Source organism: Idiotropiscis lumnitzeri, chromosome 10 (genome assembly GCF_059441095.1).
Source record: "Idiotropiscis lumnitzeri isolate Australia: NSW breed Sydney's pygmy pipehorse chromosome 10, RoL_Ilum_1.0, whole genome shotgun sequence".
NCBI lineage: Eukaryota > Metazoa > Chordata > Actinopteri > Syngnathiformes > Syngnathidae > Idiotropiscis > Idiotropiscis lumnitzeri.
Window position 1 is genome coordinate 3,640,865 of NC_142400.1, and position 24,119 is coordinate 3,664,983.

Genomic DNA, 24,119 nt, shown 5'->3' on the forward strand with positions numbered 1-24,119 from the left:
AGTTAATACCCAACTTAATACACGCTTCACCCAGTTGGGAGCAGGGCCAAGGAGTGTGCGCTTTAAGCGTGTGCGCATATTAACCCACATATCACACTTCCCCTCTTGCGTTCACCTCAAAATGTCAGAATGCAGCGTAATCCTATTTCTGGCCATGTCAAAAAAAAAAAAAAAAAAAAAATTGACGGCTTCACTCCCCGGTCGTGTGAACACAAAATCCTCTTTGTCAAGATCATATTCACCTTTATGCGAGCAGTGAAAGCAACATTTTCTCCACAGGTATGAAAAGAGAGCCTTTCAAATGTGGCTTGACGGGTAAACGGCTTCAATTTAGCAAACAAAAATACCATCGACCAAACTTCACGCTGCTTATTTAACATTACGCACACACAACAATTGGCCAACTCAAAGAAAATGAACAGGAACACTTGCGTCTAGAAATAATACAGTGAAATAGCAGCAGTTAAAGAGAACGTGTCAAAAAAAGAAATAAAAAATAGCCGGAGTAGCGATCGAATCGGCCAGTGGGGTGCATTGCGGCAACAATTAATGGAGATGCCAATTTCTTATTAAAAGGTATTTGTTGAAATTGTGCAGATATTAGGGCTGGGTTTAAAAAATGATGCCTTTGATACCAAAGTCAAGTTGGTACAGCGTGAAATCCTCGATTGAATCAAAAATCAAATGTGAATTAAAAATCAAATCGAATCGAGCCCCCTTTTTTACCTAATCGATTTTGGAAATTTGAATCGAAACCCCGTCCAAGTCGATATCTAAACGGTGTTTACATTGAGACATGATTACTGAGCAATTGTTGCGATCTTTTTTTTTTTTAAAAGATAAAGTCCAGATCATGGAGAAGAGTTTTCAGGCTGTGGGAACTTTGGTGCAGCAAGCATCGAGGCAGCAGTTGAAAAAGGAGGCCTCCAACCTGCTTTTGACAGGCTATTTGACGCCCTATTAAATCGCTTGCACAAGGCATCCCCATTCCCGTGTTCTACGAGAGGAAATCAGAGCGCGCCATTCCAGCTTGCTGCCATCGCGACTGCGAGAGTTGGGGGCCGGGGGGGGGTTCCTGTCGCTGTGAAGCTGAAAATTGCTTGGAAAAAGAACATTTGCGCGCCGCAACTTGGCTGCAATTAGAAAGCGCAGCGTGGTGGTGCGCGGATATTTTATTTTGTGCGCCAGCAAGCGTGCATGCTGCTCCAAAGTCTCCGGTAAGACGGGAAGACAAATGGCTTTAAAGTTGCTCGATGGGATGTCATCCAACTTTGCCACACACAAGGACGAATAATTTAATTTTGACTGCATTATTATCATTATTAAAATTTCCCAAACAGGATTGCTTCAAACCGAAATGACTTTGTGTTGCATTTTTGAGCATGAAAAACATGTCTACCAAAATTCATGTAGCTCAGACAAACTGACTTTGACAAAGTAGTGTCGATCTATTGGCGCGTTTCTTCCTCATAAAATAAAATTAGGGTGATAAATATTGCAATTTAGTAGCAACGGGAAAACATTTCTCAATTTGAAGCAGACCTTGAAATGTCCAAAAATGACCACTTCAAGACAAAATGGCAAACACACCCGTGCTTTTTTCTGACATTGCTTCTTGAAACTTTTTCTTGGTGGGTCTTCTCATTATAAAAATTTCTACCCAATGTGATGTTGAGAAATAAATCTAGCTTCAAGCGCTGAATTCTTTAAGCATTCCCGCCGGTGTAAATGAGCCAAATTTGGTGGCCCGCGTGCCCTACTAAATGTAAACATGCCTACAAAATTAACCACTCGTAAAAATCAATGAACCGACAAATTAATAACCATCTGTGTATAATCTCATCGCTAATCCCAGAGGATGGTTTCATGAAAGGACGACCTTCATACGAGCTGATTTAAAACAATTATAATACTGAATTTAACATTCAAAAGACGCAAGCCTTCTATGAAGAAAAAAAAAAAAAAAAAAAAAAAGGCCCTTGAGTGTTTCCTCTATGAAGGCTTTTTTTTTTTTTAATGGGCCACGAGAGACCCCGGGCCTCGCTTAGAGAGTGTCGCCAACAAAAGTTAATTTTCAAGACAAAAGTGTCGAGATTAATAACAACATATATACAATATATACGTGCTTCATTAAAATGGAAGCTTTGATTGGTAAAGTGTGACCTTCAAAGTCCAAGCGAGAATGGGAGAAAGGAAAATGCAAGAGCCTCAGAATTGTATTGTCATTGATTGTTGAATGCGGCGGGTAAAATTGAGTCTTGTGAATTCTGCCTAGCAACAAGTGACCAATCAAACAAGTGGCCAATTGAGCAATACGTAGCTGTTTTTTTTTATCAGTACCCAAAGTAGCTGGTCAATGGTAAAAAAAAAGATCTCACTGACTAATCTGCGGGGAAAACGCACACATGCTCATGTTAGCTTAGCCGTGGCTAAACTCTGAATGCTGCTTTTGATTGCCTTCCACAAAAGCTGCCCAAAACATCCACACTGAATAGTGCAATTATTTTTTAGAGCGTGCGAAGAATTATCAAGGAAAAGTTTGGAATATCTGATTGCCATCCTGAAGGACATCTGAGCTGCAGTGATAGTCTGCACTCGTGATGCTACGTTAGCATTGACACGAGAGGCTATTTGTTGGCCAATTGGCGCTCCGTGAACACCCCCTTCGCCCTGACATCCATTCATCCTTCCTGATTGTCACCTCCAAAGGGGACACTGGTGTTCCCACTGAAGCCCATTAGCTAATTGCCCTATGCCGAATATGACGGCTCCGATCAATCAATCAGCGCAGTCACGGCCGCTCGGGAATTGTGCTAATGTGTTTGTTTTTAACACGACGGTACTGTATCTAGCTTTGCCGTTCCGCAAAGACTTTGACACGAGCTAGCATGGTGAATAATTGAACGGCGTTCATTCATTATTTATTCCAATTGATCAGCTCCAGTGAGCTAACCTGCTATTTACACGGTTAGTTAATGGGCGCAGTAGCTTGGTAAAATAAGACACACTCAATTATGCCGCTACCTTGATGTTCCAACGCAATTCTGATATTCGCCAATCGGAGTAGACCTCGTTACAACCAGAATGAAAGATCAATCCAGCTTGACTCAACGTTTCCATTGTTATTTCAAAGCAAGATAGCAACACGGGTAAAATAAAACTTCAAAGATTTCACGTAATGCCCTATCGTCAAGTAGGATCGATTAAATGCCAACGTTAAATCAGGATAGTAACCTGAATAGCGGAGTGCTGAGGCAGAGCATTAAGGATTTTACCAATACTATTTGAAACTAACGGGCTAAAAAAAGTTGCGATGCTCACAGCGAACAAAATCGCAATTTAAGTACAGGAAGCGCTATGGCAGATTGATAAGCATTATCTCTCTGTAGTCAAGAGACTATTTGAAATCCGAATCAGAATGGCCTTCTATTGTCATTGTACTCAGCGTACGAGATTGGAGAGCTCCCCCTCTCCAGTGCAATATAACAAATAATTTCATTAATGATATCAATTGAATTGCTCTCAATCGCTAAATCTTGAGATGTGGCTAGCTAGCCAGCTAGCTAGACAGACAGACAAACAGAGCGGGATGGAAAAGAGGGACTGGGCGCAGAGGGAGAGGCTGAAAGACAAAGACAAACGTGCATCGAGAGAGAGAATGGCTAATGAGCGTCTCAGCGAGTGAGAATTGGACCAGATGAAAAGCAACTCGGCAGACGTTATGTCCATTATGTGCTGCCAAGGCCAACTTCTTTTTTCATTTCGTTTTATGTGCGCGAGATCGCAAAAAGGTTTCAAGATATGAAATCGTTGAATGTGAAGCCAAACAGAAAACAATGAACAAAGTTTGGATCTTTTTTTATTTTCTTTTTCGTTTCTATCCATTTTTTGTACTGATCGTATCATTAGGGTTACTTTATTTTTATTCATTTTATTACCTCTTTCAATCATGTGTGATGTCAGGGATGAATCTTATTAGCATCTAAACTGTGAACAATGAAATAATAATTCATGTTTGTTTTTGAATTTAGTAGCTAAGTAACACTTTTTTTTTTTTAATCCACTTGTGTTTCTTTGAGCGTGTTTTCGAGAGTTCGCGTTGTCGTGTTTATTTGATGTTTTTATCCCCCCCGTGTAATCGCATTGTTTTTCGTTGGGTCTTGACCTCCACTTGCCATGCACGACAAATTGACATTCATTACGCGGCTAACGCGGACCGCTTGCGTCGTCTCCGTCAGATGTGCAGTAACATTCTGGAAATGACGTGCAGGTGCAGCCGCATCTGTTCGTCTGAATGCGCCTCCAAAACACTTATTTAACGACGACGCAGCAGATTTGCTGATTTCAGTCTAATCCTATGGAGAATGCTAACACGTGTCACGCAAACGCAGTGTAAGTTAGCAACATGTACAAACACGAAGACAGATGGGAATACATTTCCGTTACGCCCTGCAGTTGTGTCATGTACGATGTGAGAATTGCCGCTAATGCTAATTTGCCAATCGTTTGTATGCTAACAAAATATTGCAGCAAGAGCGAAACCTGAGTATTCAAAAGTGAGGAGCATTTAACATAACGTCCTGGGCAGTGTGCCACACAAAATGAAAAAGGATCCAATTTGATATCATTTGAATTTGAACGTGATGATAATTGGTATGCTAGCATTGCAAATTAGCAACTTGAATACGGAACACGCTTCAGCGGCTCAAAAAGGATTTGACATTAAGACTTGTCGTCTGAAAGTATTTGAAATGAGGGTAGATCAAAATGAAAACATGCTAACAGTTGCTCTAGGTTTCAATTTATAAAATCAGAACAAATCAGTTGATTCTTTGTGTGCCGCTGCCCAAATGAGCCTGCCACAGTTGGAATCCTGCAGTGAGACGGATCAAAGGTGTGATGCCTTGAAGTGGAGGGGAGGGGGGCGACAAACAAAAAACTGCAGGGACTCATTTGAGAACTCTTAATGACGGCTGCCTCTTGGCAACGCAGCCTTTTTCTTCTACTTGGGTCCTGTCGCATTGAAGTCTTTGTTAGGCTTTCCATTCCTCAATTAAAAGCACACGAGCAGCAACTACAAATGTCATTTGCAGCGAGGTCCACAAAAATTGATTCCTAGGAATGTCTCTCTTGTTCCGTTAGCATTTGGTCAATTCTCATTTGAAATAAAGTCAACCCCCGCTATTCGCGGCGGAGACAGACATCTTGATTTCTTGATGTATGCCAGCATAGCAACTGTTAGCATTTAATCTTTTCTCATTTGAAATAGTAACAAGCTTGGGCACTATGTCAAATATTCATTGTTCTAGCTTAGCATAGCACCTGTTAGCACCTTAGCATTTGAAGGATTCTTATTTTCAGAGCAGGGCATCCATTTTTTGGGGCAGGGTTTAGCGAACTACAAACTAGAACATGAGGTAAAATCCTTATGAATCTGCCTTAGAATTTTCTATTAATGATCAATTCTCATTTTAAGGAAAAGAAATTACAATCTGCTTTAGCACTTCCTGCACTCAAGTTGCTATTTTGTGTGAGTTATGTGTGTTATGATGTGAAATTCTTTTGGATTAGCTTTAGCGCTAGCTGTACTCATGCTAGCTTGCTTCAGATGCGCCTGTTGCTATATTGCTACATTAGGTGTTAAGCTAACCAAACGTCAGCAAGTTAGTATTTCATCAACTCTCATTACAAATTAAGGGCACAATTAAATGTCTTTTAACGTTCTGCCTTGGCATTTAATTGTCTCTATTAAAGTCATTTTTGTTCTAATTGGCATGCATTGGAACAAACCATTAATACTCAGAAATATTTATTTGTTATTTTTTTTCGAGCCACTGTAACGACTCAAGATTGGTTTTACGTCAGTGGACCGACCATCGACGAGAAAAACAAGAAGCTGTCAGTCTGCGTGCTATGCATGAATAAAACATGGAGCTTACGCGCACACCTACACGACTGACTGCTGACACACGTCAACAGCCATGAGTCAACCTGACGTAATATTGGCGTGTTTAAAATGCCATTGAAGTAGGAACAGTCGGCGGATGGGAAACCCAACAACTCTCGAGGAATTTGTAACAAATAATCATGCGAAATGGTAAATCAAAATTTTTGAAAACTCCTCATAGAGTGGTGCCATAATTCATTCCATTTAATTGAATTAATTCCATGAACATGCACGTGATGCAAAATACATCCAGTGTGTAGAACATGAGCCGATTTCCTGATTATATGTCAGGATGTCAAGATGACGCGATTATGTCAACATGACCCGCTGTACTGGAAGGTGGGTAGAAGGACCAACAAGGAAAGACGTACTTGGTTGTGCCGCATTTACAAATGAACAATAGATGCCTTGTTCAACAACAGAAATAGCCCGAAGCTCAGAGCTAAACTGTCACATGAATGAATGAATGAATGAATGAATGAATGAGAAAATGTTATATGTGTCAACCCATTTGCAAGTCTGGGGAACCTCACTCCAGTCACAATCCAGCTAATGCTCACAAAATGAGGTTCGTCCAGTCGACAGATACTTGTTGCTAAACATTAGCGCATTAAATTGGGAAAACATTCGCCGGGGTATAAAATACACCAAAATTGCCAAACCTCACTCTATTCACTTCACTCAAAATGCTATCAGAAAATGCTAACTTTTAGTTAGCATTTAGTTTATGTGAACACATATTTATGCTATGTATGCTAACTTTGCTTTCCTTGCCCAAATGTTTATATTGTAGCTAAGTATGTTATTTCAACGTAGAATTGGTGCTGATACAATGTCGTCATTCGTCAACAGCGCTCCATAATGTATAGCCGCGCGGATGCGCTAGAAGAGCACCTCGAGAAAATAGGTTACATCCGACATATTGCGCTATATGGCGTATGTGTTCATATTTCAAATCAATTTCCATTAAAGCCATCGGAGACTTTCCGTGGGCGCTTTCTCCATTAGCTTGTGCACAGCCGTAGCATGTGGTCGGTCACTGTTAAAAATAGTCGGGTGGGAGCAGCAAGAGTGGAAGGGTTGAGGAGGGGTAGGGGGGGGGGGGGTGTCGTTGCTGCAGGGAGACGCTCATTACGGTGCCTCGCTGACCTCCAGCCACTCTTCACGGATAATGAAGGTTGGTCTTGGTAACCTCACTTCATTCTTTTCCCACTTGTCTGTGTTGGAACGCTACGAATGGTGTTTCAGTGTTTTGTATCGGTTCAGTTTTTATCAGTATCATGTAAGCGTAATTATGCTAACGTCGTTAGCCGCGGGGAACCTCACACCATTCATTTTCCATTACTTGTACTTAAGCTGAGTTTGGTATTTCATTTTGGTAGAGAATGTATGCTAACTTTGCTAGCCTAGGAAAACTCACACCATTTATTTTCCATTTATCTCTGGTGTTACGCTACATCGTATATGGTATTTCATATTAGCACTTGGTTACTGTCAACATAATTTAGACATCTAGCGCCAACTCTGCCAGCATCGGGAACCTCACTCCATCCGTTTCATAAATTTTTCAAAAGTGGCAGCGAGAAATCGTATTCGGTATACTTTGTTTAGCGTAACAGACATGTTTATGCTAACGTTCCCAGCCTGGGGAACTTCATTCTATTCCTTTTCCACTGCCAGCTCTAACGTGATACAACACAAGACAGATGTCAGTAAATCCAATTCAGCTGACACATAGGCAGGTGAAAAACTAGCCGGGTAAAAAAGATAAGTCCATTTTTTTCCGCAACCCCACACACACGCGCAATCTTGCAGTCGCACTCGTACTGTACTGTCTCACGCTTCCCGGGAAGTCTTTTCATCCGTCAAACTTTGGACTAGCAAAAAAAAAACAAAAAAGAAAAAAAAAAGAGGAAGTGGATCCTGGCAGGCGGGAGGGCGGCGGGATAACATCACGAGACATCTATTCATCTTACCTCCTCTCCCGTCAGATAGTACGCCGACAGCAGCCCGCCGACGTAACGGATGTTCACCTCAAAGAGCGACGCTTCGCCATTCTGCGGCGAGAGAGCGAAAGAGAGCGAGGGAACGTCACTTGTCAGGGTTGTCAGCAAGGAGACGACATTAAAGCGTTAACACATATGATCATTAATAATGTCATCAGTCAAACTTCTTTTTGTCGAATGTGTATATTTAGAAAGCAATTGCGTTACATCTGCATTGCCGTTAAATCAGCGGAGGAATGACAAAAATGGAATCCCGGCGGCTCGTCAGTCAACGCAGCCATGGCATGAAGAGTAAAATATGAGCCGAATCTGTGCCGCACACATGCGAAAGACATTTTATTTTTAATAACATCTCACTTCCACAGATAAGAAACGCAGAAATTTGAATACTCTTATCACGTCATTTCCCTACTAGGTAAAATGAAGGAAAATAATATTACCAATAATTATCTAAAATTCAATTAATAAAAATATTCTCTAAAGTTGTTTAATCATTTTTTAAATAAATATTAATTGTTAATTTATTTCAGGAATTAGACAACTGAATATAATAGAAATGGTTGCCATGAATTATTTTACATTTTTTGATATTAAATTTAAAAATGAAATTAAATCTTCATATGAAGAGTTTGAAGAAATTTATTTTTTGGGTCATTTTAAATGTAATTTAATTACTCATCCACATACAATATTTCATTTCATTATATTTTAATGTGCTTTTGTTTCACAATTAAATTCGGCCGCGTCTCCTTGACTGCAAGTAAACGGGAGATTGCCACCCTGACCCGGTAGATAAATACTATCGACAAAAAGTAACCCTAGAAGGGGCAACGCTAGACTTACGCTGCCTATTTATGGTCGTGAACGTGCTGACTGGTGGGAAAAAAGCCAAAATCGATGTGCTTTAATTTTTAAGACTGTTATTTGCGTTGATCTGGGTCATGTGAGCACAAACGATCGGGGCAAGAAAGCACGATGCTGATGACATCATCCTCTTTAGAATGCGCAGCCAGTGGAAGAAATAACAAGGCAAAAAGACTTCTTTTTTCTTGTTCCTGTTCACAGTGTTCATGTTGACGAGTTCATTTCGAGGCGGCGGCGTGCGATGTGTGAATAAATGCGATGTGTGAATAAACAAGGAGCTCGCAAGTGTTTGAATCCTCGTTAAAATTGATGTCATTTGGGAGTCTTCATCACCACCAAAAAATGCGGACTCTGTCATGCTCCACGGAAAGTTAAAAAAGAAATCACCAGTTTTACAGTTAGCCTATTCTGAGCTGAAAAAAAGTCTGGCAGAGCCACGTTGGAAACTGAAGAGGATGTCGGCCATTTTGGTTGGAGAAAGACATTTTGGGCCAGATTTCCGATTTGGTAGCAATACACATCGAAGACCTGAAGACGTTGAACATGGAATTTCTCACAATAATTATCAACTGCAATTTACTTGATTTAATATTCAACACTTCATCAATGGGTCTCAATTATTTGCTGTTACGCCCCCCCAAGCAGGAAGAAAACAATTTGCGCCCCCACCCCACCACCCACTCGCCGCTGCAACTATAAATTATAGCATTTTTGTTGCAAAACAAACCGACACCGAAGAGTTAATACTCGCAATGCATAATAGGCAGTGAAAGCACCACTGCCACCTACTGGAGTGGATGTGCAATTACACTTTACTGAAGTACGGCGGAGAAAAAGCATGTTCCCAGGGTCACACACGGCACTATTTGAGAAGCACTGATTTCTACAAATATCTGCAAGCGTCGACATTTGACCAATTCAACCCTAATCCTAGGAAATCGCTGTGTCCCATCACTGTTAAGCTATTTCTCGAACTGGTGTGTGGGCATGGTGAAAAAAAAAAATTGCAAAACCAGTTGCAGTGATGTGGACCGTATAAATCATTGATTTTTAAAACCAAAAGGGAAAAGTCTCAAGGCCTTAAATTGAACAGAAAGTCAGTCGGCCATTTTGGCATAAAGAATCAAACGTATAATTTGACACAGATGCTGCGCGAGTGGCCATAAAGACGGGTGCAAAAAAAAATAAGTAATGGCCTCACCGAGGTTAGGTCCAGGTTGCTCCTGACCCACTCCTTGGCGTCATTGTACTCGTCCAACAGTCCCATAATGTAGAGCGTGTCCAGCGAGTCGATGATGGATGCTCCTCTCAGGCCACCTGCAAGAACACCACACAAAGTGACTAAGTGACGCGCGCCGTGATTTATGACCGCCAGCGCCGCAGCTGTTGCGGAGGAAACATTTATGACATTCATATTTGTGTACGGATGAATAAAATATAGCAGGTCGTCAGTGCGCTAAAGCCCATGCGCTAGGGAGGAAGATTCAAAGCACCGTTGTAACATGGAGGCATCTCACTAATCAAAAAAAAAAAAAAAGCCATCTGAGCAGGTGCTTTATCATCTGGATGATCATTTCTTTATCACGAGCATGGCCTTGAGTAAAGTAAGAAGATTTTGACAATTATAATTTGAGTTCATTGCAAAATGGGACGGAATTGCATTGAATTTAAAATGTTTTGATGTGTTTATCGATAGTAATTAAAAAAAATACATTAAAAATTCAAAGAATTAAATTTGAAATAATAATTAAATTGAATTAAAAATGAAATTTTCAAATTGTTTTTTTAATTCTTTATTTGTATCAAATTACAAAATTCAAAGGAATGTATTTTAATTTTTTTAAATTACTGTTCTACATTGATATTTTTTAGAATTATTTCATTTCATTCGGAATTTAATCACATTTGGTAGGGGTTTTAAATTAATATATATAAATTTAGTATTTATTGAGTTTATTCAATGAAATATATTTTAATACTTTTATTTGCTTGATTTAAATTTAACAATATTTTTAAAAATTCTGTTAGACATTTTTTCACTTAATTTCATTTTATTAAAACTTCATTTCAAAATTTGAGGATTGTTGAGAGAATGAATTCATTTATTTGATGATTATTTGGTCAATGGTTATTTCTCAAACAATGACATGTTGAAATTTTGATTAGATTTGATTAAAAGGCAGTCAAAAATTTATTCGGTTAATCAATGAATGAGTTCAATAGTTTCAAAACCTTTCTTAAAAAAAAACAAACAAAAAAAAAACATTATTTCAAATTAACAGTGCAGAAAATGCACGGACAAATTATAATTCAGCTACGAGTTTAGTCCAGAAAGTCAGAAAATCAGCAAAACTGTTGCTCATTGTTTTCCAAAGTAACCACAGATGTTTGCAAAAGTTTTATTTTTAAGAGAGACTCTTCATGGAGGACAACAAAAATCTCAAACGATTCAACGATTGCCGTTTAATCGATTCATTGTTGCACCGCGACAATACTAGCAATGAAATCAACCTAATCATTTGACTCCGATTCATCTTGGTTTTTTTTTTCGAAGTCCCGGTGAACATTTGATTACGAAACAGTTTGGTCCGAATAGAAGATGTGTGGAAAATTCCATATGAGAGGAGGGAAAAAAAAAACAGCAAGCCTAAAGTGAAGAAGATTGATTGCGTGCCAGGACAGACGGAGCAGATCAATCCATCAATGTTTGTTCTCAGGGCACCAATATGAGCCAATCGCACTTTTCTTTTTCTTTGACTTTCTTTCTTTCTGCAGCCTTCCGACCCCATCGGACAGCGAGCCCCAAGGACTGATACAGGCGAAGAAATGTCGCCTCCGCTATGTTTACAAGCGCTGGATCAGACTTGCACTAAACTGCACCCTGATCGCTTCGTTAAGAATGCGGTGTGTTATAGTTACATCTGCAACGTGGTTTCATTTGAAAAATTTCCATCAATGAGTTTGTTGCTTGGGTGTTTTGTAAAAGTTTGCTAATTTTTTTATTTCATTTATTTTTTAAATTCTATTTAATTTTTTCTCTTTTTTTCACGTTAGTAATTTTCTGTAATTAAAAAAAGAGCTAATGGCTACTTTCCCCCCCCACATTAAAAAACAAATCATACGAAATTGTCATAGATCAAAATGAACAAAATTAAAAATAAAATAACATCCGCAACATTGTTTCACATTGTTGTTGCTTGGCAGAGGTAATAAAAAAGTTTTTACCGTGTACGGGAAATTCAAAGGGCACAATAATAACTACTGTTTGACGATTGGCTCCCAGAAATGGAGCATTATCTTAATCTTCGCCATAGCGTGCCTCCTCCTTACCTAATGAAGTGTCGGTGAACGTTCAAATGAAATATGCCCGTTGAGAAGCGAGAGCATCATGTAACGGATCCCTTGGCGAGCCAAGTTGAGCGTTTTGGTGTTGCGGGTGATGCTAATTGATACGGATGCCTGGATTCACACTCATCACGCCACCCAGTTGCCAGCGGTTACCGCCATCCAATTATCAATGGCGGGGGCAATGGGCGTCTTGTTAGCGCTAATGCTGTCTGGCACCATGGGAGCGGGGTTAGCGCGCGGATGAGTCAGCGCCGCGTTAGCGACGACGAGCCGCTTGCTATTCAGGACACATATGCTGCGGATGGATATATATAATTAAAAAAAAAAAAAATGGGATTAAGAAGATTGGCGAGCGAGAATGAGAAATGTCACTGCGTCCGTCAGTCAAGATGACAACTTATCCATAAAGTTCTAAAGTATTGTAAGAGTGAGGCCAATTTCTTTCATTTCTAAAAAAAACATTGAGAACAAGATTGGGCTAACTCCATTTTTTTTTTAGTCAGAAACAGAGTGAGTGTATATTTTTTTTTAATGGATAGTGGTCTACATGGAAATCAAGGTCAAGTTTCAGTTTTGGCAATGCAATAGATAGTGTGGTCCATTATTGCATTCAGCACTTGGACCACTATTGCACTAAAAGTTTTTTTTTTTTTTTTTTTTTTTTTTTTTTATTAATCACAATTTTTTCTGTGGTCTCAGTCAACCATGATGACCGGGATCCGACCTGTAAGAATGAAGATGAGGACAGTACCTCAGGAGTGGATTAAAATGCAAACAATATAATCCAGTATGAAAATCCAATATGATCCAAATGCGAAATTAAATTGATCAAAATGGCCAAAACTTGAAATCACCTGCAGCCATAAAATAAATTCTCAGTTGCCCATTTCGGTTTGACATTCATTTCACATTTATAATTTTCATGTGAAGACTGCAATTGGTGCTATTCTATGTCATGCAGGATCGTCACTACGTGAAAGTAGCATATAAAACAAAATGGCGGAAGCACTTAAGTTAGCGCCAACAAGCATGAAGGCAGATGTATTTATTGTTTGATCAAAAAAATCAATCAATGTGAATCACGATTCAATGAATCTAATGGAATCAGGGCCTTGTGTATCGAATCGAATCGATTTTGGAAATTTGAATCGATAACCAGTCCAGTCACAAGTGAGTTGTGGTGTCACGCCTAAAATACAAAAACGATCAACAAAAATTGGAGTATGGTGAAGCCCCCAAAAAGGTGATCAATGGTTGTGAAGAATCATTTTAAACGATTCCAAGAAAGATTTCTTCACTGCCTGTCGCCCAAGATATTTTGTTCAAATGAGTGGTGACACGATTCAGCAAGCTACAACCACTGATTAGAGATGTGTTTCCAGTCATTGTGTCATACGCGTTGTCTCTCGCACGTTTGACCATCGGAGTCGTTCAACTGGCTCCCGACCACCATCTTTTATTCCAGATCGATTTGTGATCAAACACCAAAGAGCGTCTCGCACACATTAACTAAATCAAAGGCTAATACTGAATGCAAAAACGCCTCGGACTTGATTAGAGCTGGCGTTCCAGACTCGCCGCACCTCCATCTAATCGCCTAATTTGGCGCCAGGGGAAAGCGCGGCGAGTGTGTCAGGATGGCTGATATGACAGCCCCCTCAGATGAGATTACAGTGTTATCGAACGCTCGCATCCTCCACGCTATCCGTAAGCCTCCCGCGCATCGATCAAACATGCTCGGTGGCGGCAGGGGAAGGCGGGTGAGCGATGGTCAGCATGCTTCTCACGCCGCAAAATCGGACAGGAGGTAAAAGCCGGAAGATTTGATTAGGCTAGAAAGCCTTCAGATACACGCACACCTTGGCAAAATGAGCCGAAAATGTCAAGATTCAAAGCAAACTGGCAGACTTTTTGGGTCTTTTCAGGTTTGACACAATGCAGAGGTTGCGAAGGACGGCAGTCAACGGTAGATATTCACCAGGATGAATGCGCCTACAAATAATGGTGAATTTCATGGTTAGTCATCAAACCGATGCCAAGCTGCACCCAATGACTGATTTACTTGCTAGCAATCGGACAAAGTATCAAGGACAAGTTGACCTTTCACTGAACCCTTGAAATGACCAAAATGGCCGCCTCAAAATGAAATCGGTTCGATTTTAAGGCTTGGTTTCTAGAGACTTTTTTCGAGGGTCCACTCGTAATAGATGTGCTTGTTGAATTTTATATTGCGAAGCGGAGCGAGCTTCGGCAGCAGATTTCTGGGAGTTTGTTTTTTTGGGGATATTCCAGAGTTTGCTGAAGACCCTTACAGAGATGGTCTGTTCTGAATATCGGAAAAAGTTTAAAATGTTGATCTCAAACATCGCCACATTGAAGGACCAAAGAAAACAGGCTGTCAACCGGCGGACTTCCTTAGAATATGTTCTACAGGATGGCCACTCGAGACTTCTCTGTGGGTCAACTCCTGATCGATATTCTTACCAAATTTCATGTTACCAACGCAATTTGGTGGGTAACCACATTTTTAATCCCGGCCAAACAGGGTTAAGGTTGGCAACCTTTGAAGTTGTGTGGCATAAACCCTTCGGATAATACTGACATCAGGTTCCACTCACTCATATACGGAGGCGTATGCTTAATTTGGGGGTCCTCAATCCTGTTCCTCGAGGGCCGGTGAGCCGTTTTCCATAATCAGCGAGGTCCACAGAAGCAAGATAACGATCCTGATCATTTGAATCAGGTGCGTTGCAGCAGGGTGAGACGGAAAACAGGCAGGACAGGACACCGGCCCTCGAGGAACAGGATCGAAGACCTCTGCTTTAGTGATTTGGGGTGGTGCTTGAAGTTCAGAAGATGGAAACCGCTTCGTCTTCATTTTCACACCCAATTGCATTAAAGATCCTGAATATTCCGCCGCATTATCGCCTTGAGGAATGTCGCTTAGCCTGGTAAGAAACACTTGTCCGCAGCACTCGACATCACATGAACCCAACTCCACTCTGGCGACCGCTCTTCGTTTGATTGCGGCGTCACCCTCCTTCCTTTCCAGGGCGCTTAGGGGCGGTTGGGATCACTCATGACCTATCTACAACCCCCCCCCCCCTCGCTTCTCAAGTGTGGCCCAGACTGCTGAGCGAGGTACAAAAGTTCCCTCAAGCCTAGCAGGACAAAGGGAATTCATTTCATGCAGCTTCGCCCTGTAATTCTGACACCGCCTTTCCCGCCCCCCCCCCCTTTTCCGCGGCGGGCGCCCGACTTGGAATTGCTATGCCGACAAAACATAACGCGGGGGCAATAAAGGGAAGGCGATTGAGACACGGAGGGGACTGCTGAGGTCAGGCGGCCAAGTCTTTGCTTCAGGAATCAAACATTTGTACACGGCGAGTGTGCAGCCAGCGACTCGGCTGACAATTCGGAGAGATTGTGCAGATCGATGGAAGCAAAAATGTAGATTTCCTCGGGAATTAAACTTAAAATTTCATTCGCATGAAATCCTGCAATTTCTAAAACTCCACGACATTGGGACACACGAAATGAAATGAGCATGTGGAAGTTGCCACGGCAGCAGTTTCGACTATCTTGACATCTCGTGCAGAGCAACCTCCAAATGAACTCGCCGGCAAACTTTGCCGCCATCTTCCACCCACATGCAAACACGAAAACTTAAATTATTCTCCATTTCGCAGTCGGGTCTAGTGTAAGAGTTGAAATTTAGGAGCAATCAGACAAAATCTAAGGCCAGTCTACTTTTGAAGAACCTGAAATGACCTGAAAATGGACTTTGTGTGTTTATTTGGGCTTGGCGTCTTCTGACCTTTTCGTGGGTCGACTAACGATTTAGATGTATGTCAAATTTCTTGCTGTTACGCTGAGTCGACCTGCTGAATTTTAGACAAAAAAAAAAAACAGTCACAGGAGCGAAAACGACTTAATCCAAGATTGTCGTCTAAAAAAAAAAAAAAAAGCGATGACTAGAAAGATGTACAGATGTGACCGGGCGCACTGAAGCAACTCTAAATAAAGTTGAGTTTATTAATAGTCGGCTAAAAACCGCCACCGGCTTAAGCGCTTGGCAGGAAATGTTGGCGATTAAAGCTGCCAAACAGCGATTACGACGACATGTCTCGGGTCGCCGTGACGTCACCGCGTCTACAAATCGCCCCGCCGCTGGACGACGTCACCGCAGACCGATCAGTGATCAGATTACGCAAACGCGGGATTTGAGGCCATCCGGGGAACATCAAGTAGTTCAAGTCCATTTGACCCTCACCCTTGTCAACATCAGATTGCCATGGAAGCGTTACAGTAAAATGGAGCACCCCCCCCCCGCGTAATCCAGCAGCTTCGTCATACATTTAGCAACTCGATTTTCATCATCTTGCCTATAATCCCTTTGCAGAGGCTTGATGACGGGTCTGCGTTCCCGTGAGGGGGACTTGCTGTAATCCCCGTAAGAAAGAGGACAAATTTGGCGGCACCGCATTTTGTTTTCTTTTAGGCTTGACGTTGCCAATTTTTTTTTTTCCCAATTAAAAGAATGATAAATTAGACGTCCAAATATTTTGACGAGGACAGCCGCGAACCGACCAATCAGCTTTTATGGAACCAATCCAGTCGCATCGTATCCTTTCCGATCATATAACATCTAGTTCCATTATACGCTGTCTTGTCAAATTATCGTATTTTCCGGACTATAAACCGCTACTTTGGAGCCTATCCCAGCTATCTTCGGGCAGTAGGCGGGGGACACCCTGAACTCGTTGCCGGCCAATCGCAGGGCACACAGAGACGAACAACCATTCGTGCTAACACTCATACCTCGATGCATACCTCATTTAAAAAAAAAAAAAATAACAAAATAAAAATAGGCTCAAACATTAGATTTGATTAAATATCACAGTACTGTTCTTCAAGCGGCACAACCCATTAGCAAAAGCACAAATGTACACAAGTACAAGTTTAGGATCCTGATGCAGGCTGTGAATATTTTTATTAATTTATTTTTAAGTAGTTGTTTTTAGCTGCATGGCACAAACGCCCCGCACTTCTTAGTGGACACCCTCCGGTTTAAATCATTGCTCTGTATGTGTTAATCATTCTTCCAATCATCATGCAGAGTTTAATATATACCATAAAAAAAAAAAAATGCCAAGCCAGCACTTCCCGCTCGACAACTTGACAATTTAACTGGGCAATTTTACGAAGCGGGTACGGAAGAGCTCTCTGCGGGGCGCGCATGTACAAGATAGCTATTTGTCACCTAAACGCGGGTTGCTATGGAGACAGATGATCTCTCGCACACAATGACGGGAGAGCCCGTGGGATATAAAAATGCATGGCCCGGAGATGGAGAGCGGGCATATGGTAACGAGCCTTTCGCTCTGCCAGCGGACTGTAATGCGACAGGCTGCCGTGATAGGCACCATTTGCGAGGCATTTCCTTTCAAGCTGCCGGCGGGAGATGGCCGCCACTCCCTCACTGTTGTCGCTAACCTTCATGGCGGGCCTCTTCAAGACCGGGAGCCGGGCCCATTGAGAAGTAATTGCCTGGGAGGTGAAGGTGGGTGGCACCGGGAGAACCGCCTATGGCGCTGAAGGTGGCTGAAGGTAATTACTGGGGGGAAGTGCTTGCCAGTTGAATGCTTTCCGTTGGACTCTTTGTTATAAAACCTAATAGTGCGAAAGTGTTGCAGAGAATCGAGACCAAATCAGGACTTGGGAGATTTTGAGACCAAGGTAAGAGACATCGTTTAAGTGATGGCATCAAGACAAAGTTCATTCCAAGACTTTGAGACACTGACATCAAGTTTTTGAGGTGTTAATATCAAGTCAAGACCAAGACTTTGTCGGTTCTGAAGTCAACTTCAGACAAATGCAGCCCTTTATTTCTATAAACAAAAAAAAAAAAAAAAAAAACACAAAATGAAACGGATTTGGTTGTTTTCGAACAACAACACAAACTCACGTGGTCTTTGTGCTCTACCCGTGGTGAAGCCGACATTAAAACACACTTTTCTATTCTGCTCTTTAAAGAATTTACACTATTTGACCTTTCACTTCAACCAACTGGAAGCGACCAGAGATAACTAAATAATAAATACTGTCAAGTGTGTGTGCCGAGTCGCTTGTTCCATCATTTGGCCCATCGATCTGCGCTCAACCGGGATCCCAGGCCACGTCCTCGCCCGCTGCCATCCAGTCCATCATCTAAGAGCAGCTATCAGCCGCTTTGCGAAGGGCCCTTGGGATTCGCCAATAAACGTTAGCTTTTAAACGGTCACCGGGCGCGCTACTGGAGGGCGAAAGGTGAAGGGTTCACTCGTGCAGTTTCTCATTTGGCATTCTGGGAGATGCCTCGGCAAAATGATGCCCCCGCTGTTCTGTAATGATCCGATGAGAATCTGTCCGTGTATTCCAGGAGGTCTCAGCGGCGAGCGCCCGCTTGAACACTCTCAGATAAACATGTTGCGCAGAAAATCTCACTAGCGTGGGGGATGGGCAACCAGACCGCAATGTTCTTTTTTTCATCCCCCCCCCCCAAAAAAAAAACACACAAAGTTTTGACATGGGTGCACATTAATGCGTTGTTTGACAGGAGCGTAATGACGTCGCGCATACGGGAATGAACCGATCTCAGATACTTTTAAGGATCTCGCCTCATAATGAGGACCTCGTTCTTTTCAAAAGAGGACCATAGAGTGTGCTGTGAAAAGGACAGGATGTTGACCACGTGAACCAAGTCTCTACCTGGTACGGCAGCTGCACTGAGGCAGACCGAGTGAGGCTCCAGAGGACAGTCAAAACAGCGCTGAGGATTATCGGCTGCCTTGTCGGACATCTACACCACCCGGTGCCTCAGCAGAGCTCACAAGATCATCAAGGACAATACTCACCTCGGGCAGGCGCTACAGGTGCATCAAAACAAAGACTAACAGAATGAAAAACAGTTTCTTGCCGAGAGCCATCTCCATGCTGAGCTGACAACTGACACTAACCTTAACCTTGAGAGAAAGGCCTGAGACGAGACGCCCTCCAAGATTCAAACCAACAACCATCTTAGAGTGCAAAAAAAATAAGAAAAAAACTATTCCTCTGTGTTTTCTCTGATCAATTCTGGAACGGTTTATTTTCCGAACAGGCCACTTTTGTAGCGTAATGGATGACAATGTGAGGACGTTTGGTCTTGGTGAGGCAAAGCGGATTTTTTTTTTTCCTTCTCCCCTGACGCCAACAGAGTGAAAGAAGCACCGAGTTAGATAACGTGTAATGAGCTCAGATATAGAAGGTGGTGGAAGCTGCAAAAAGAAGCGGAAAAATCGGAGCCAGCTCAGACGGTTCGCCACCAAAACAAGGCCGCAATGGGATAGTGTCCAATGTGATTTATTTCCCAGAACAAATTGAAGAAGAAACTCCTGGGTTGTGTTTTGAACAAATATTCCACAAAGTTTTGCCATCTTTAGTCAAAAAGATTCATATCACTTTACAGATGTTTTCAAAAATCTTTTTTTTTTTTTAACGTTTATACGGGTATGAAAACCTGATCTGCTTTTTGACCCCTTTTTTTTTCCATCTATCATTCCATTATCTTAACCTTAAAGTCCACTTTTAGACATGGCTGTTTCCCGCGGGTAGGATATGATATACTTTTCCAAAAAAAATGTGTTGTTGAAGAGTGAAGGGAGCGCTACGTTATATAAGGTAATGAGCTCACAAAAAAAAAAGGGAAGCCTAAAATCAGTTCCAGCTCATATTGTTTACCAGCAAAATGAGGCGACGATGGCAGAGTGTCCGCGGTGATTTATTTCCCAGAAGAAACCAACAAAGAAACTCATGGTTTGCATTCAATGGATTTGCTTTTTTTCAGACGAAAATGTTTCTCAGCGTTTCGACGGGTATAACAGGGGCTGTCCGGAAAGTAGTTTCCTATAAAATGCATTTCTCAGTAAAAAGTTAAACGGATGCTTTTAGATATTTTTTAAAAGGGCCTTTAAGTGTTTAGATGAGTATAATAAATTCCATGTTTCGTTTCGTGTTTATACTTTTCAGAAAATATTTTTTTTTTTAGTGAGTGAGGCACATGACCCCCGATTTTAAACCAGGTTGTCAAAAGATGAGCCCGTCAGTGTTTTGGAGTTTTTTTTTTTTTTTGGGGGACGATTTATTTTCTGTGATTTCAGATTACTCTGACAACCTCCGCAAAAAGCTGCAATAAAATGTTTTTAGCGTGTTGTCAATTATGCTAATTTCCACTTTCAGAACCAATTTTTCACCTTTGCTTTTAGGCATTTTTTTTTTTTAATGACGTGCCGGGATGGAAATTATATCGGCTGTCAGATCCATTTAAAAAAAAAAAAAAAAGAAAAAAAAGCAGCATTTATGTTAGATAAAGTGTTATGAGCTCAGATATATAAAAGGTGGTGGAAAAAAAATCATACATCACATCCAGCTCATACTGCAGACCGCCAAAACAAGGCAACGGTGGGACGGCGTCTCCAGTGATTCATTTCCCATAACAAATTGAAAAAGAAGCCTCCTTATTATCAATTTTGAGCACGCTGCGACAGTAAAGCGAGAATTAAGACGTCTGTGCCAGCGACGTGTGAGGACGTCTGCTATCTCAAAGTATCCTGTTGGCCTCGATTTGCCATGCTAGGCTGTCGTCTCGCCATTTCACTCGTGTTGTTGTAGTTGCAGCTTAGCGAAGAGGAGAAAAAAAAACAAACAAAAAAAAAAACTATAAATCCCTGCTTTAGAGCGAAGAGTTGACTTGAGGGATTAATTGTCAAGATGTTTCCCAGGCTGGTAACGGAGAAAAGTGCAGCAACGGCAGCCGAGAGCAACAGCCTGTCCCGCTTTTGCTAATTTTCCCCCAAACAGCTTTTGCACGCAAACAGCACTTTCCGCGAACGGGGCTCCGGTGTCGGATGCTAAACAAACACAAGATGACGGTGCGTAGCGGCGAATGCTAAGTTTCAGAATTGAGTTGAACACACTGGAAATCCAATCGGATCTGATCTCTGGATCGCTCCGAGCAGGAAAACTCAATATAGTATATAATAGCTGAAAATACATCAATCTGCCGATATTCATTTGAAAAAAAGAATCTGCTGGTTTCTTAATCTCGCCGATAGGCATCAGATCCATCAGAAGCAGATTAAAACTTGACCTCTTTGGCAAAAGAGATTGAAATGAAAGTTGAAATGAACGTCAGAGCTCGGCAAAACATACTGATTGGATTTTTTGAACTGGAATAAATCCTCATAAAACATGACCTCATCGCTACGAGTGCCCGGCGATCGTTCAGGCTGGTTTGGGGAATTTTAAAATTCACTTGAAATTTGCTCTCGGAGGAAATATGACGGTTTAAAATTTGAAATGCCACTTTTTTTCTGGTTCCAAAATTGATATGTCGGTTTTGAAATTTATTTGCTGGTTTCAAAATGGATTCTTCGGGTTTCAAAATGGATTTGCAGATTTCCAAATGTATTTTTCGGTTTCAAATTTGATGTGCCGGTTTCTAAACTGATATGTTGCGTTCAAAATGGAAAAATTTCCAGTGTTTCGAAGGGGATAAGGTCTTCTTTTAGACCCACCACCCCTGCCAATCGATTATTATGATAACAAATTTCAAAAGACTTTTCCGTCTTCAGATGATTAAAATAAGATGCGTTTTTTGACTTCAAGCTGTTTTTGAAAACGTTTTTTGGGAGTATCCGGTATCATCCTTTTGGACTTTAAAAAAGATTTTTATTCATAATAGTTGACTGATATTTTCTATCGCGTTTTGTCGGGTATGCTAACCTCTGCTTTTGAAAAAAAAAAAAAAAATTGGGGGGCAATGCCTGCTTTGGTTTTTTTGATGCATTTTTCAAAATGCAAATTTTCAGTTGGTGGTTTCAACTGACAGAGAGTTGGTTGTCATAGAAACGAGCATGTCGCGTGTGAATAAACTCCTTCAAAGAGTTAAGGAACAGGTGTGGGAAAGACAAAAAAGTCAATGGAGTTGTCCATTTTTTTTTTTTTTTAAATATTACCACCCTGTAAATTCAGCACCTGGCGTAACCGCGCCGACACCCAACGCTCCACTGCAAAACCTCGCCCTCCTCCCCTCGAGCACAAATGGATACTTAACAAGCTGCAAAGATAACGTGTATTCAAAATAGTCGACGTCTTCTAACTTTGTTCCGAGGGAGGATAACCAGATTGCGCCCGCAGCGTTACAACATAAAAAACCATGCCGAGATGAAGTCGTGCGAGAAGAAGACAAGGTTGAGGCTCGACGGGCCGCGGCGAACATCTCGTCTTTTTGCTCTTTTTCGAGGCAACCGTGTTCCTGCCGTCTTTATCTGCGTATCGACAGCCTTCAGACGCGCCGCGTGGAATCCAATCATGCCGCGTGCGTGTTTACTCTTGGGGATTACGTTTAAGAACACAGCTGCCAATTTCATACCTGGCTTGTTGCAACAACCCGCCCCCCCTCCCACTTCAACGCACGCAAACACACATCCGCCACCTTCAATGTGACATTTGCGAGGTGGAATGATGCCCTTTCCTGAATCTGTCACCCACTTTTCAGAGAAGTGGAACGAGAAGTGGTAGTATGGAGGAAAAAAAAAAAAAAAGGGTGTTTTTCTCATTGTGTTATTTTGATTGTGTGGCTGGCGAGCGCTTTTGTTGCAAAGGCAATTAGCAGCAAAGAAATGAGAAGCCAAAACTTTGGCTTACATCCGATTTACTTACCATACTTAGATTTCCACTGTAAGTGTTTTGGAAAATGTTTTTTTTTAGAGTTTAGATCATTTTGGCGATCACAGTTTTTCGGCATGTTTGTATAAGACAGTGCTTCTCAATTATTTTCTGTTATGCAAGAAGAAAATAATTTGCGCCCCCACCCCACCACCCCCCTATAAATAATGGCATTTTCGATGCACCATAGAGTTAATACTCGCTGTGCACAATGGGCAAGGAGAGCGCCACTGCCATCTACTGGAGTGCATGTGGAATTACACGTTATTGGAATACGGCGGAACAAAAGCATGTTCCGCAGGATCACACGCGCCCCCCTCAGCATTGCCCCACTATTTGAGAAGCGCTGCCATTAGAGGTGTTTTGGATTTTTTTTTTCCACTTTCAGATGCATATTTGAAATTGTTCACTTTTTTCAGTGTTTGGATGAGTTTGATAACTTTTTGATCCATTTCCAACAAGATGTTTTTTTTTTTTTTTAATTTATTAAACGGTAATGACAACTTCCATTTTGAGACCCGTTTGAGGAAAAAAAAACCTGCTTCTCAGTGTTGTGAAGTATGTGCTGACACTTTTTCACTAACTCCAGGATGGGCATGGCAACTCCGCTTGTATTAGCTCAATTTTCCAAACAATTCGTTCTGATGGTGGATTGATGTGTCACTCGGCTTTTATTGCTGCTTAAAACCTCTGCAACGAAGGCAATTCGCAGCTAGAAGACAAGAAGCAAAACCTTTGCACCCCCCCACCGCCGTCTGTGTTCATTCAAAATAAAAGACGTTCAACGGTCAAGTCAATCGACTACTAATTAGGGCGTCATGGCTCAGTGGTCGATTCCCAACCCAGAGATTGCGGGATCGATCTGTGGCCATTGTGAGCATGCCGAAGTGTCCATGAGCAAGATACTGAACCCCCAATTGTTGGTGACGCTGTGTTATCAGCAGGTAGCTGCAAAAGTCAGCGTGACGCGATTTGAGTGCCTTAAGAGGTGGAAAAGCGCAATACAAGTCCAAGATCATTTCCCACGAAATAAAGCAATAATGTAGCAGCTCTATTAGGCTAATTTAGTTAATTTCGATATCCGCTTGCTTCTTTTGTTGGTGATAAGGAGCAATTATTTGGACCCATTTTCATTGATTTTTGGTACAAAAACAAATGCTTACGTTTGGCCCAAGATCTTTATAGTTCCCGGGAAGAAATAGTTC

At 41.6% G+C, this 24,119-nt stretch overlaps 1 protein-coding gene across 2 annotated transcripts in view; it reads right to left on the minus strand.

Annotated features, from left to right (window-relative positions):
* The window catches only part of LOC148328648 (mannosyl-oligosaccharide 1,2-alpha-mannosidase IA), a 107,903-nt gene that overhangs the window by 23,205 nt on the left and 60,579 nt on the right, over positions 1-24,119 (minus strand). For both annotated transcript variants that reach the window (XM_088306654.1, XM_088306653.1), the window contains exons 3-4: positions 10,019-10,134; positions 7,924-8,004 (exon numbers count right to left, since the gene is read on the minus strand). In XM_088306654.1, coding sequence (XP_088162780.1) covers positions 7,924-8,004; positions 10,019-10,134 — 197 coding nt within the window. The remainder of the gene's footprint in view (positions 1-7,923; positions 8,005-10,018; positions 10,135-24,119) is intronic.